We start from the raw sequence: 16,571 nt of genomic DNA, 5'->3' as shown, positions 1-16,571 counted from the left end.
AGAGTTCAAAATCAAATATATTGCTCTTTAGAAATTCAAATTTAATTATTTTTATTTTAAAATATATGTATAAATGATTCTACAGAAATCACAGAAATATTAGCTAGAAAATATTTTATTTATATCTTAGCATGTTATTTAATTTAAATGAGTTAACTAATTAAATAAAATATAATTCATGTGAAATACTCTGAAAACAAAAATTTTATAAGTCTGATTTGACTGGTTAACATTATTATATAAAAGAAAATCTATTAAAAGCTGATTTATTCATCAAGTCACACTTTTTTAAGCCTAAAATTTTGCCAATTATTTATATCCAAAAAAAAGTCTAAAATGATCATATCAACCAGAAAAACAAAACTTTTAGAAATATTCTGTATTGCAGTCAAAATCAGAAAATGTTGGTTTAGTTTTAAAATTTATATTCAAAATAAGAAAGACATTCATATTTTAGAATATTTTAAGAAACACTGCACCCTGGCCGGTTGGCTCAGTGGTAGAGCATTGGCCTAGCATGCAGGAGTCCCGGGTTCCATTCCCGGCCAGGGCACACAGGAGAAGCGCCCATCTGCTTCTCCACCCCTCCCCCTCTCCTTCCTCTCTGTCACTCTCTTCCCCTCCCACAGCCAAGGCTCCATTGGAGCAAAGTTGGCCCGGGCGCTGAGGATGGCTCTGTGGCCTCTGCCTCAGGCGCTAGAATGGCTCTGGTCACAACAGAGCCACGCCTTAGATGGGCAGAGCATCGCCCCCTGGTGGGCATGCCAGGTGGATCCCGGTCGGGCGCATGCCGGAGTCTGTCTGACTGCCTCCCTGTTTCCAACTTCAGAAAGAAAGAAAAAAAAAGAAACACTGCAGAAGTATGAAAGCTCATCACCTCAAATTATTTGGAATATGCAAGAAGAAATGGGAAAGAATGGAAGAAGTCCTATTCCAAGAGAATGCCAGCCTCAGAAATTTGAGTCTTTGCATACTAAGCAGTTCTTTGTTTAGAAAATAAAAATAAAATTATTTTTTTGTCTTCGAATTTGTCTGTATTGTACTAGCCTTCAGAACACTTAACTAGCTACTGAAATGAGGTTGGAATCAACTCAAGAGTCAAGAAAACAGGAAAGGAGTAGCACTTACTATTGGTAGTAACAGTGGAGAAGACAAATTAACAAGAGTCACAATATGTATTTATTTAGAGCTTTAGAATTTATTCAACTTCTCTCTTGTATTTATCATTATAAAACTGTGAGGTTACTAGGATAAATATCAATACTTTCATAAGTAAAGATTGGGTAATTTATTAAGTCACAGTTAGAAAAGTTTAGAGCATTACAGAAATACTCTATTAACATAACAGCATTCTTTATTTCTAAGAAAAATTTATAATTCAAAAAAAATTTACACCAAATGTTTTATACAAATAAGTTAATAAGAGGTTAGTATGAAATTAGTATCTAACAACCTACTGGTTTAAAATTATTCATTTATATAAAAGAATATTTCTACATATTAGAGAATTATTTAAATACAATAGTACAAATAAACCACTTGTAATATAAAAAACATTTACCTGTTATAGAAGTAAGTCCCATACAAGTGGCTGCTATTGTCACTCCCAAGACTGCTGCAGTATCCTCCAATAAAATAACATTTGTACTAGGATCACGACTTTCCATTACTTAATCAGTGGGGAAGAGACAAAAAAGAAGCTTCTTGAAATCTTAACTTGATACTCTTAGGTAACATTTCAATAAGTATCCATTTAAAACTAAGATAAAAATTAAGATTAAAAATGTATGAGATCCTGATTTTAAAAACACTGCTCAATACAAATGTAATTCCTTGGTTTACATGTTCCAATTACCGTCTCAAGTCATATAAGCGTATTCAGAAATACTGTAATTTACTTAAGTTAAATCCAAATATAAATTAGTGTTCATGTTCAAATTACACTGCATTTCTCTTTTTAAGAGACTGATGTATATGTAAAGAGCCATACATAGGGAAGACACTAACATATATTTTATAAATATCTGTAATCAACAAAGCAATAATACTGGGCAATTTTAAGCAAGTAAAGGAGATGAAATAATACACCTGGTTTTTAGACACATACCATACTTGTAAAATGACATTCCTTTGGCCTGTGCACTCCTACGAAGTTCATTTATAGCAACGAGAAGTGTTGCTGAAAGAAAAGCATTCTGATAAGCAAGGAAGGAACTTCATGCCTCCAAACTTTAAAGATGACATCTCAAAAGATAAATAAATATGCATAACACTTTAATGCCAGGGTTGGAAATAAGGAAAAGTTCTGTATTAACTAGTCATTATCAAGAGCTCAATTAATCATCACAACATAAAAATTCCATATTTTTAAACCACAATAATTTAAATATCATTACCACAATAACAGCCTTAATTATTGGACAAGCTATTTGGCAGTCACCACACTGATCACAATCACTTTTGATCCAACAACCTTTGAGGCAGGTGGTGTTACCATCATTTTACAGATTGTCAAAGATGAAGGAACCACTGTGCACAGAAAGTGACAATGTTTGAGAAGTAAACATATGAGTAAAGCAGTGAATTAGGCACTTCTCTGTCATAATTCTGCTGTAGTTGAAAATTCCAGAAACTGAAATATTTTCATTGCAAAAAAAGACAGCCTTCTCTGATTAATATACTAAAGTCTGATTTTTTAGAACTCAGTATTTAGTTATATTTTATACTCGATTTCAAATGTTCTGAATTTTACGATATGATACACAAGGAAAAACTGCTTTTCCCTTGCCCCCATTCATTACAGAAGCAGTCACAGGACATCATACTAGAATTTACTCCCTAACAGTAGACAAAGCTTAGATTCCTATTCTCAATTTTTTTAATGAACTGCTGTGTATTACTAAATTAATAATAAAGAGATACTATGATAGTACATACCTCCTTCTGATACCAATGATCCTGCTAAAATACAATATGCCTAGAAAATAAGTATTAAAATAAAGCACAAATTAATTGCATTAAAAAATCACAATTGTTCATGCATAAAGTTTGTAGTATTTAACACAGATATCGCCCAATAAAGGGAGACAGCACCTTTCCAAGATTCCGAGATAAAACCTAAGAAATATAAATTGGTCTATGGTGTGCTGAATCTATTATTTATTAACAAAGAGTCATAGTCTGATGGAATCCCATTTATTTACTAAAGGATAGGAGAGCTTCTAGAAGCTTTAAAACACAACTGGAAATTTAATTAATCAATCCCTAACTACAGAATTACTGACTTCTCTGCCTCTATAAAGTAATACTGTACAAATTAGATGAATGCTCTGAGAATGAGCTATCTATAACGTGGCTGAACCTTTGCAGAATAGAGGAAATACCCCTCTTCATTCTAATTATATGAAATGTATTACGGTAGGAAACTAGTCAATAAAAACTGTAGAAAAAGCCTAGTTTAATAGGTTTGTTATTATGTAGACATACAGGTGTATGTAACCAATTGTTAAAATGAGATTCACTCTAATTGAGAACAAGGTAGGTTGCAAGTACTCAACATTCCAAAATGAGGCGCTATACCATCTATTCAGGCCTTGGACAGAAGGTGGCCAGATCCTGGTTTTACAACTCCTAGCTCTACATCTACTAGCTCACATAAGTAGAACTGAGGTTAGGAGGCCAAAAGTAAATATTTCTTTGGGAAAAGCTGTTGAGCTGTTGAGATTGCTCAGAAAGTTGTCTGTGTGCCCCTAGAGGTTAGAGATCACAGTGAGCTGTGTCTAATGCACGCTTGAAAAATAAATTTATAGGCAAGTCTAAGTCTAGTAACCGATATTGGCTGTGTCAGCAGAGTATATGTCTGGGCTTGGGAAAATACTGCACTCTCACCAAGAATGTGTTCAAGATATGTGTTTTAACACATAGGTCTCAGACATGGAACTGAGTAGGGGTCTTTTGGAAAGACACCAACTGCCCCAAAGACTTCTTGCCAAATGCAAAGCAATCTCAGCAAAAATAGTCTGGAATTACACCATGAAACACAGAAGCTAAGAGGGTGTGCCATATAACCAATCTGTGCTTGTCAAGGGAACTAGAGTCAGAGTGGCCAAGCAAGGCAATCTCCACGAAGTGCCCACAATCGGGAGAAAAAAAACCAGTTTTGCATCTCTGCAAAGTCCAGAGGAAGCTGGAAAAATGACATTGATGCCACTGAAGTAATACTTTCTTGTCCCCTATTCCTAACTTCACTGCTGCCACAGGCAACCTAGGGAGTAGGACAGAAGAGTAGGAGCCCTGCGAGGGAAAATACGTAACACGACTATGCTCTCACCCTCCCATTCCTGTAGTGTAGGCTTTTACCAGGCTGAGGGAAATGAGCAGCTTTCACTTTATATACAATGTCAACATATGACTATTATATGGGACTGGATATTTTAATTACTGATAGGAGGTTATTCTTGGGGCTAAAAGTGAACAGAAATCTTCTTGTTCTTCAACAGAAACTAAAAAAATTAATGGAACTGCCCAATATGTTAACCAAGGAAATAGTGCTTAATAATTCTACCTACAAAGCTGTTCTTCTTCAACATCATTGAATCAAATAATTTAGAGGTCATGTTCAGTGATGTTGTAAAAGCACAGCTACAGATACATAACCCTATGTGACCCAGTCAAGAAGGTATGTATTAGTGCTGTTCTTTAATATCAAAACGACAAAGGCATTCTACTCTATTTAAACGCTATTTCATATTACTTCAAAACTGAAGGGGAAAAGAAGATTACCCAGAGAAGGGATTCCATTGGTTGAGGATTAAGCAATCCCATAATTCCATGGTACCAAGATAATCCTGCACCCATCATGAAAATACCAACACCACTAATTAGTGATGCAATATAGCGCATATTTGAAAATCCATACCTGGAAAATAAAAATAATAATAGAGTTTACAAGAAATATATATGATTTCCTGTCAAAATACATGTTTACTAGGTCAATGAAAAAGAAAACAAAAATCTCTTACAATATTAAGGTGTTATAGCTTTACATTTAAGTAAAGTTTAAGTGCCAAACTCAAATCTAATCAGAATATCAACATATAAGGTGGAAAAAAACTGCAAGATCTTTGAAAATACATAAATAGAATAAATATGATTTAATACAAGCGTTTGTTAATTCATTTTCCATATGGTTTGTTTTAATTTAGTAGAACTACTGTATTTTACTTTTATGTACCACAAGTGCTGGTAAAACTAATCTTTTTAAAAAAATGCATTCAGATGTTTAATGAACAGGATAACATTTAAATTTCTTTGTATACAGCTTCTAATTAAGTTGTTTTGGTCTTCTTGTACAGTCAATGATTTATATTACCTGTAACTGGAAGCTGGACATTTGTTGCTGGTTCTGTTGTAGTTTAGCACACAGCAAATAACTGCTATTATTAGGACTAAGAGCTTCAGTTTTCTGGGTGTTTTTATGACAGTTTCTTTGTTTTAATATCAATTATTTTTCAAGTACCTTTGGTCTTTACATGAATTCTTTTGTATTTCTGCATGTACTCAATAAAATTCTCAGCATTAAGTTAAAAAATATGACATACTTTAAAAGGAAAAAAAGCACTCATTAATAAAAATACTTTCTTAGGAAATTTCCTCCCAAACGCAAACTCTATGGCACCCTTCTTCTGGCAGATGAAAATTTAAATAAGAATTCTTATTAAAAACAATTCTTAAATCCTTTTTGTAAATACATAACCTTAACATAGGCAATTCTCTGCTTATAGATGTGATAATGTTCTATGAGCCTGATTTACAAAAACTTACTTTCTTCTAAAAATTTCCCCCACCAAAGTAATATAAGATATATATGTATTTATTTAAGTTAAAGTAAATGGAAATGGAGATCTAAATTAAAACAATATTTTCTAGAAATCTATAGGTTCTCATTGAAATTTTAATTCAGTAAATCTGCACTGTCTAAAATAAATCATTAACCATATAAGGCTATTTAAATTTTACTTAATTAAAACTAAGTAAAATGTGAAATGTGGTTCCTCATTTGCACTGGCCACATTTCAAGTGCTCAACAGCCATGTGCACCCAGTGACTACTGAACAGATTTTGTAGAAAATTTTGTAGACTGGACAGCACTAAAGTAGGTTATTGATAGTACTTTGAGAAGAAATCTTCATAAACTAAAATTTTTAAATTTTACCCTGTTTTAAAATTTTTGGTATATAAAACTACTCAGAAAATACAATATTGAAAGCAGTAGTGTCTACCTTTCAAGTAAAGAAAGGCATTTATATAATGCAGAGATTGACTGCTTTACAAAATAACTATTTTTTTGTCTTAAGCTCAATCAAATTCTACTACTAGAGTGTGTTTTTAAAAATGATGCATGTAGAATTCAAAAGTGTTAGCTGGTTATGCTAGAAGCAACAACAAAATCAACTGGCAGGATTCAAAATAATATATTCTACAAAGCACTCATTTTACAAATAATTTGAAATATTAACAGAATACTATTTCCAAATCACAACAGAAAAATTAAAATAGATTAATGAATTTACTAGAAGTTATCACTAAGATTTTATATTAAGTGGCCTATTAGTCTAGGTATGAAATATGTTTCCTTTGACCAAATAAAATAGAAGTCTGAGATAAAAAATATATATATACTTTGTTTTTAATTATGAAAATTAAATATATAAAATTTAAATATGAAAAGAACAAGTTCTCTATGCTGTTACAAAGCATACAAATTTAAACTCCATTTTCAAATTTCATATTGAATTTACTTTGACACAGTAGTGAGTCCTACATTTTAGATACTTCAGTGGAAGAAATGACAAATCTTTATCATGAGCTGGTACATAAACATCAGGTTTCTAAAATTCAGTTGCTTTTATTTCAATGACTTGCCACCAAAACAAAAAAATAAAGGCAGTGTCCTTACGGATGAGTAGGATCTGGTGTTTGAACAGACTTACTGATGCCCAATGCCAGTAAACCCTAAGGAAGAAGGAAAAAGGTAAATAATCATTAGCAAGATGGGGAGTATAATGTGGTAAAGTCAATCTGGAGGATGCAGCCTGAACAGGGCAAAGAAACACAACATACACTCGTCCAATAGCCCAGCATTTCTGGTTTCTCTTACCCAAGAGGAATAAAGATGAACACAAAGGCGTTCAAAACACCACTGCTTCTAAAGATGAAAAATCTGAAAGCAACCTAAAATCTACCACTGAAAAATGGCTAAATAAATAATGGTATAGTCAAACCATAAATTACTTCTACAACAGGTTCAGAGAATGGAGTTGGGATAGAGCTTTATGTACTGACACGCTAAAAGCTCCTAGACAGACCATTGAGTGTACGGGGGAAAAGCAGGTTTAGGAACAGTTTATACAGTACAGAACCCACGTTTTATAATTTTTGTAAACTATACATAATGTAAAGCACAGGAAAAGGTCTAGAAAAATGCACATTTAACTATATTTTTACCTCTGAGGAGAGAAGCAGGAATAGGGGGTCTATAATATGGTTTTTTATATGATGGGTAACTTGTGTAACTACAAATAAAAGACTAAAAATTTTAAAACAGTATATATTATGGATACAAACATTACTAGTAAAATTGCAAAACCATGAATGTAGTTGTAATAGTCATTTAACATCCTTGTCTCCTAATTCTATTATGTCAGTTGAGTCTCTTTCTATTGACTGATTTGTCTCTTGGTTACAAGTCAAAATTTTTGCTTCTTGGATAACTTTTTTCTTTTTTTAAATTAACTGCTGAACATTGTGAATGTTATACTAAATGTCTGGATTTTGTTGTCTTCTATCTAGACTGTGGGACTTTGTTCTGGCAGGTAATAAAGTTGCAGCTTGATCCTTTAGCACTCTGATCCTCTGTGAACTCTGCCTCATCATTTCTAGCTTCCTCACACTCCCTAAACAATTTTTGCCTTCTCAACTTAATGAGTTATTTCTGACTCTGCTTCACTATACCACATGTCTCAGGAAAAGACTAAATTCAGTCCCCATTAGTCCATCATGGCTGGAAGCAGGTCTTTAATGTTTTAAAATTTGATTTTTTTCTTACTCAAATTATCATGTTATTATTTCAGGCCAGGCACACAGCTATATCTACCACATTCTGTTAAAGCTCTGAAGAGTACACTGAAAAACTATCTTCAATGTTTTAATAAAAGTAATAATGAAATTAATAAGCTTGTCCATAAATACAAATACTTTTCATTTCAATTTCCTTAAGTTCAAATAAGTTTTCAACAAAACAGATATGTTACATATCTCTCCTCAACCCCTCTCCCCTCTCTCCTACCACAACCGAACTGGGAAAATATTAAATTGACAGTAGTTATTAAGTATTTATTGTACAAAAATATTAACTCAGGGGAAAGCTTTGTTAGTACTAACAGCAAGTGTCTAACTTCTTTCCTTACTTTTGCAAAAGGTTTTAACCCATTTGACAGTGAGTTCTTGGGTTTGATTTTTAGTTAAGGTTGTACTCACTATTCCTTACCATCTTATCATTTTTAACTTTGTCTTAAATGGTTTTATTGAATGTGTTGTCTTTGACTGCAAATTCTTCCAATTCATTCTTACATAATAGGAGTACAAATAAATACTGAAAAGGCATTATCTTAATACACCACATTCTTTAAAATGTTAAATAACACAAGTAGAAAATTTTATCATGTTCTTTAAAAAGGCTTAGGTTTATGGTATTCAAAATTTGGATCAAAGAAGGTATTTTAATTTTCTAAAAATCTTTCTTCAATTGCAAATTCAGGAAAGGAATTCAAAATACTAGTCTAATGTGAAATTTTAATTCATCAGTTACATAAGACTAATTTATATCATTATTCAAAAAACTTAGATTCATTGGCTCTTATAGTCATCAGAACTCATACTGAAATAAAATTTCCACCTACTGTAAGAATCTCTTCCACAAAAACTTCTGCCCAAACATTAGTAACCTATAATCTTATACTTTATATTCCACTGTTGGAGTTCTTAAAGCCTAAACTGCTTTAAAATACCATGATCGTATTTCTATGTACTTTGTTGTTCAAAAGTAAAACAATTTTATTTTTCTTCCATGTACCAACTATAGGATTATTTAATTGTTTTTTGTATTTTTCTGAAGCTGGAAACGGGGAGGCAGTCAGACAGACTCCCGCATGCACCCAACCGGTATCCACCCGGCATGCCCACCAGGGGGCAATGCTCTGCCCATCTGGGGCGTCGCTCTACCGCAACCAGAGCTATTCTAGCTCCTGAGACAGAGGCCACAGAGCCATCCTCAGCGCCCGGGCAAACCTTGCTCCAATGGAGCCTTGGCTGCAGGAGGGGAAGAGAGAGACAGAGAGGAAGGAGAGGGGGAGGGGTGGAGAAGCAGATGGGCGCTTCTCCTGTGTGCCCTGGCCGGGAATCGAACCCTGGACTCCCGCACGCCAGACCGATGCTCTACCACTGAGCCAACCGGCCAGGGCCAGGATTATTTAATTTTTAAACAGGCCAACTTTTACATTAAAGTAGTAAAGAATTACTTTAACATTAATAAGAAGAAAGCTTTTACCCCTCACCTGATTACAGGTATCAGATAAAGAGTGTATAGCTTCGGAGAACATACTTGCTGAACCCGTATAAATCCAAGCAAGAAATTTAAAGAAGCAATTTAATCCATTGCTAGGAGAAAGAGAAAACAATTTAGCACTGGTTTGGACAAAAATATTCACCAAAAGCTTATTTAATTTACCATATATATCTTTATACTAGATTGTGTTCAAGGTAAATTAAAAAGAATCTCTAGCCTGCAAGAACTTACTATGTTTTAGGTAACAAGAATACAAATTTGAAAAATATAGATTATGGTATCATTAAACACTCAAATAAGGATCCATGATGCATGTAAGCAAATTAAGTGCATTTTGAGAACTGCTAAGAAAAGAGAGTGTTCGACATTTGGACAAAACAAAATTAGGAAATTATGTCTTAGGTCAGTAAATGACCTGTACTCAATGTTGTCTAGTAGATCAAGGTCAAAGGCAAGACTTCAGTGAAGGTTTATTTATTTAAGTAAAGACAAATCTAGAACAAGCAGTCTCTAGGTCATAATAGACCACAGATGCTAAAATAAATATGATTATCTCTGAGCAATCCAGCTGCTCAGATTTCAATAGTGACGACTAGCATGATTTATCTCAGATACTACACTAGATGTACCATGTTTTATTATAACTCTATTATACAAATATTAACATCCTCATTTTATAAATGAGGAAACCATACATTCCCTTCCTCCACTTCAAATAATCTCTTGAAACAATCACATCTGCTCCTGCTTCTCAGTTTTCCTCACTTTGTACAGTTATCACTGCACTAAATAAAGGTCTCTGTTTCCAATAACACCAAGCACTTCTTGGTATAAAGTTCCTAGAAACATTTTAGTATTTTTCTTAATCTCACAGACACATTTGCCACTGTTTTCTTAAATCACGGTCTTCCTTGGTGTCCATGAAGCTCCCAGTTTTCCTCCCACATTGCCCCTTGTTTTACCTCAGTAAGCTCTTTTTCTTCTACCCATTTCTTAATGTTAGCACTCATCAAGGTTTTTTCCTGAGGGCCTTTCCTTCTTCATACTATACACATTCTTCTATGGCTTTAGTTATCATCTACATACTAATAACTCTCACCTCTAAATCTCTAATCCAAATCTCCCTCCTGAGCATCACACCAATATATATTAACAATAATTATAAAGTACACATTATGTACTAGGTACTACATTATGCAGTTTATGTATATTACATACATCCCTGTGATGAATAAAATTTTAATTGCTAACCCCATTTTACCCACACACTAAAAAATTAATCCTGTTAACCAACCCCACTTAGGTGTCCTATAAACGCTCAAACTCAAACCTGAACTCAGCATTCCTTTGCCCCAGCCCGGCCCTCCTCCCAGTGCTCCTTCACTCAGTGATGGTGTGATATCTAACTGCCCCGAAATATGGGCGACTCCTTTTCCATACCTCCTAATGCTTTCTGAACCTAACCTTGTCTCTCCGTCCCTCCTACCACTCTCTTAGTTTAGTGTGTCATCATCTCTTTTCTGTATTACTGCAAACGACTTCCTCTAGTTCAGAGCCCCTCCAATCCTTGAAGGTAACAATTTTGTGTTCCCAGGCCCAATAATTCCCCCATCAATTTACTAAAAAATCCAAAGACATTCAACTTCCTCCTAAAACAATATAAACCTGTAACTCTTTATTAGAGGCCAACTAATAAATGTATATGAAATAAAAGAAAAAACTAATGAATTATAGAATTAATGTTTTTCAACATTTTAAAATAGATTATTCAACAAAATGGACAAAACAATAGAAATCAAGAAGAAAAGAGGACAAAAAATGTCAAAATATCAATTATGTTCTACACCAAGTTAAGAGGGAGAAAAATACGAGTGTAGATATTCATCAGTAGCTATAATCCAGGTTGATTTAATTACCCTAAAAATAACCTTGGCTATCTCAGCTTTTTAAAATAGAGTTCTATCAACTTCAATGAAAATGAGAGGGAATTTTCAGATAGCAACTGTTCTTAAATCTTAACTACAGCAAAAATATATATAGCACAAGTATGGGTATCTATGTGGACTCTTCCCCCATCAATTTACTAAAAAATCCAAAGACATTCAACTTCCTCCTAAAACAATATAAACCTGTAACTCTTTATTAGAGGCCAACTAATAAATGTATACATTCAAGAATATACATGTAAAATTATGCATTTCTCTTTTTTAGAAGGCTAGGTACTTACATGCAAATGGCCACTATCACCACTTTTCCTGGCCCCTTAAGAAAAACTGATGCCATTCTGGAACGTGGCTATAAAAGAAAAACAATTTAAAAATCTCTTAAAATTTCTAGAAGCATTTTAATGCTTACAAATGACTGACACACTAGAAAGTATCTCCTCTATCAATACCTCTACAACTAGGTTTACTTATTTAATTGTTTCTCCAGAATTTCCTCTATAAAAAGTAGAAGATGAAAAGTAGAAGATGAAAATTCAAAGTATATCTGGGTCCTTTTCAGCACCTTAATTGTTTTGTTTTGTAATTGATTTCCTACCTGCTTCTAGAAAGAATCTGAGTTGGCTACATAAAAACTAGGAATAAAGTGATATAAGTATATTGAACAAAAATTGACTCCAATGATAAAAGTATATTGAACAAAAGTTGACTCTAAAATTTTTCCATTTCTTAAGCAACTTTTTTAAACTTTTACACACAGAATGGCCAATGACAACAAGTTTGAGGCTCTAATTTAATTCCTGACTACTCAATAAAAACGAAAGACCTCAAAATGATAATAATGTGTTTAATTCCAAAACAGACTAAAACAAAAGGAAATAAAAAAAAGACACATATTCAGGGAAAATATTTTTGAGTTAAATGTTCTTTTGCTGTTCCTTGAATATATACTTTGCATTTTCTCCTGCTCTTTCTTCTCCCTGGAATGCTGTCGTCTTCCACTGCAATCTATCCAAGTTTTATTCATCCTCTACATCTCTGGCCAAGTGTCACCTTCGCATGTAAAGCCATCCTTGGTCCCCAACCTGCTACACATTATGTTGCATTTTACATTTCTATTAAAGCACTTCATATATTCTGCCTTATGCCATTTATTCAAGAGGTATCAATTGTGCAACTACTTTGTACCTGGCACAGTCCTAGATACTGAGGCATGACAGTAAACAAAATAGAGTCCCTGACTTCACAGATCTCACAGTCCAGTACAGGAAGATATAGAGACTAAATCCATAAAGAAATACATCATATCAGGCAGTAATAAATATGATAAAGAAAACAGAACTGAGAGAGTAACATAGGGAGTAGAGGTATATAACAGAATGGATTATTTTAGCTTATCAGTCAGGGAAAGAAGCTCACTGATAAGAAGGCAACCAAAAAAAATCTGGAACAATGTTTCAGATTTACTTACTGTACAGCACATTCAAAAACTCTAGCGAGTATACTTACTGTACAGCACATTCAAAAACTCTAGCGAGAAGAGTATACTTACTGTACAGCACATTCAAAAACTCTAGCGAGAAGAAGCTACCGGATGATTTTAAGCAGATCCTTGATAAAGTCTGATTTATGTTTGAAAAGGACACCGTTTATAAGGTAGAGACTGAGTTATGGGGGCAAAAGCAAAGGCAGAGAGCTCAATTATCAATGTTTTGCGGTCAGGTCTGCAGGCCAGGACTTTAAAGAACACCTCCTATGCTCCTGGTGGGCAAAGGAGGGAGCTTCAAGCTTTAAAATGTTAGAACCAAGTCTTCACAGTGTGCAATTAATGCCCCAAATTCTGTTTTGAGCCACTTTCAAGGCTAAGACAGGAACTAGGTAGGGACAAACCTTGTCCATAGAGTCTCAACTTGAACTTAGACTTGTAAACTTTAAATACTAACTCTGGCTCTAGAACTCTGAGTTCTATTGTGTACTGATAAACAAAAAACAGAGTGTGTGTTGGTGTTTTATTATAAAGAAAATATGATGCATCCTTTGGTTGAGTAGAGAAAAAATAAAATTAATTTAGGAGTAAAAAATGAATACAAATAAATGAAAACATGAGGCTTAGAATAGAAGATTTGAAAGATTTCTTTAGAAGAAAGGTCTCAGAAATTATGGGATAAACAAGACAGACAGGAAGAGAAATGAGATCTTTAAAACCAGAACAGAATGTTATAATAGGAAAAACAATCACTGAACTTAAATTACTCTGATAAAGCTGTAGAAAAGGTAAAAATGTGTTGCTGGTAACTAGGTCAAAAACAGTGACAAGGTTGAAGAAATTTTAACAGCCTGGCACAGAAGTGAAATGCTGCCACTGCAGAGTGCACACCTTCAGTGCAGCACTGGGGGCCAGGAACACGGGGGAAATGGAAATCAAGAAGCTCAGAACATAAAAATGGGAGGGGCCTTCGTCCCTGACAATTCTTATATTTTGTAAGAAGGGAGCAGTGCCTCGAGTATAACAGAAGAAAGGAAACAATCTGCTCAGTTAGCCTTTCTCTAGATATGACATTCACTTCTCAATAGGAGATACCTCCCAGCTAAGTTTAACTGCAAAGCTGACTGCACATGACTACTTGGCATCTTGGTGGTGATGGTGACTTTGTAAGAGCCATTTCAGTGCAGTGATGGGGATGAAAGTCCAACTGAAAAGAATTCAGGAAAGAATTAGAGGTGGGATGGTACAGGCAAACTTTCTATACTGGTCCCAGTATGAATTTCCTTCTAATAATTAGGAAAACAGAGTATTCAGGCACATATATAGGTAAGTTAATAAATTTGCTGATAGAAACTGAGGTACTTTTATCAGATTAATCCATTTTTTTTTCAATGAAATATGAAGCAAGGTCACCAGCTGAAGACTCAACAGTGAGGCTGTAGAACAGAGGTTGGGAACCTTTTTGGCTGAGAGAGCCATGAATGCCACATATTTTAAAATGTAATTCCGTGAGAGCCATACAATATGTTTAACTCTAAATACAAGTAAATGTGTGCATTTTATGTAAGACCAACACTTTAAAGTACAATAAGTCTCTGAACTCTTTTTAATTACGTTGTTATGCTGTTGCTCACCAATGATGAATAAAGTACTTCTTACCATTAACGTGACTTCTGGTGCTGCATGGTTTTGCTGATGGCTTTGTAGTCTGGTTGATACGTGGTGAGGTTCAGCTTCATTCAGGCATTGAGATTTCCATCCATTAAACATGATCGTACATTTGTCTTAACGTTCTTTAGATGTGAGAAAGACTGCTCACATGCATACATAGTCAAACATTGTCAGTACAGCAATACTCACATGCTGCAGTGTGTGGTATGTGACAGGAAGCGCGTTCCAAGTTTTGACAATCAGCTGGTCTGCAGGTTAAAGTTTTTTCATTTCTCCCCACTTGTGTTTGCTCACCAACTCTGCTTGCTGTCGTGCAAGTCTTTCTAAATCTTCATTTAGTGACTTGAACTTATTCACCCACATGTCTGAGGCCTTCAGGTCAGCAGCTTGTAGCTCAAAATCTCTGACGGAGACACTGGGGATGTAACTCAGGTTGGCGCTGTCCACTGCATACTCATGTGGATGGGTGATGAACTTAAAAAGACAAGTGCGCTCACGAAATTCTCCAAAGCGCACTTTGAATGACTGCAGGAGATTAGATATGAAGCCAGCTAGCTGCTGGAGATCAAGATGTTGAGCAGGGTCACTTGCTGTGCATGCATCTTTAAACTGTCCCAGTTTTTCAAAGAATAGTAAATGACCTGTTTCAATGTCAGTGATGAAGAGTTCCAGCTTGTTTTCAAATGCAAACACTGCTTGTTGAAGGAATAAGACTATTTCCAACGCCTTGCATTTTCACATTGAGCTGGTTCAGATGCTCAGTTGTGTCCATGAGATAGTAGAACTTCAGGAGCCACTCAGTGTTAGCTAACTCAGGATGCTCGACATTTTTCATTTCAAGAAAAGTCTGGATTTCACTCAGACAAGTCGCGAAACGGCTGAACACCTTCCCTCTTGACAACCAATGCACATTGCTGTGCAGAAGCAGACCAGGATAATTATTCCCAACTTCATCCAGCAGTGTTTTAAACTGGTGATCATTTAAAGCTTGGGCAACAATAAAGTTGACCACCCAAATGACCAGCAACATCACCTCACCAAGCTGCTTGCTCGCCACACATCTGAGCACAAAGCCCCTCCTGATGTAGGATGCAGTGAAAACTTAGGATGGGTCTCTTTTCATGTTCACAAAGAAGCGCTACGAATCCTCTGTTTTTCCCCACCATGCACGGAGCACCATCAGTACACACCAAAATATTTTATCCATCGGTAGATTTTTTTCTTTAGCGAACTCAGTGAAAGGCTTGAATAAATCCTCCCCTCTTGTTGTCTCTTTCATAGGCAAAACAGCAAGACTTTCCTCATGTAGTGTGTCACCGACAGCATACCTTGCAATCATGCTAAACTGGGATAAATGGCTTACGTCTGTTGACTCATCCAAAGTGAGAGAAAAGAATGGTGCTGCATTTATGTCCTTCACTTGTGTTGCCTCAATTTGATTTGCCATCATGATGGTACGATCGTGAACAGTTCTTGCCGACAGAGGCATGTCTTTTTTCTTTTTTTTTTTTTATTTTTCCGAAGCTGGAAACGGGGAGGCAGTCAGACTCCCGCATGCGCCCGACCAGGATCCACCTGGCACGCCCACCAGGGGGCGATGCTCTGCCCATCTGGGGCATTGCTCTGTTGCAACCAGAGCCATTCTAGCGCCTAAGGCAGAGGCCTTGGAGCCATCCTCTGCACCCGGGCCAACTTTGCTCCAATGGAGCCTTGGCTGCGGGAGGGGGAGAGACAGAGAGGAAAGAGAGGGGGAGGGGTAGAGAAGCAGATGGGCGCTTCTCCTGTGTGCCCTGGCCGGGAATCGAACCTGGGACTCCTGCATGCCAGGCCGACGCTCTACCACTGA

The 16,571-nt window shown here is 35.4% G+C and overlaps 1 protein-coding gene across 1 annotated transcript in view; it reads right to left on the bottom strand.

Moving 5' to 3' along the window:
• SLC30A9 (solute carrier family 30 member 9) overlaps positions 1-16,571 on the bottom strand; it is a 70,779-nt gene that overhangs the window by 20,223 nt on the left and 33,985 nt on the right. The window contains exons 8-14 of the mRNA XM_066385072.1: positions 11,853-11,920; positions 9,615-9,717; positions 6,959-7,014; positions 4,783-4,918; positions 2,938-2,977; positions 2,108-2,179; positions 1,562-1,669 (exon numbers count right to left, since the gene is read on the bottom strand). Coding sequence (XP_066241169.1) covers positions 1,562-1,669; positions 2,108-2,179; positions 2,938-2,977; positions 4,783-4,918; positions 6,959-7,014; positions 9,615-9,717; positions 11,853-11,920 — 583 coding nt within the window. The remainder of the gene's footprint in view (positions 1-1,561; positions 1,670-2,107; positions 2,180-2,937; positions 2,978-4,782; positions 4,919-6,958; positions 7,015-9,614; positions 9,718-11,852; positions 11,921-16,571) is intronic.

This window comes from Saccopteryx leptura, chromosome 5 (assembly GCF_036850995.1).
Source record: "Saccopteryx leptura isolate mSacLep1 chromosome 5, mSacLep1_pri_phased_curated, whole genome shotgun sequence".
NCBI classification, from domain to species: domain Eukaryota; kingdom Metazoa; phylum Chordata; class Mammalia; order Chiroptera; family Emballonuridae; genus Saccopteryx; species Saccopteryx leptura.
This window is presented reverse-complemented; position numbering and strand designations above follow the sequence as displayed.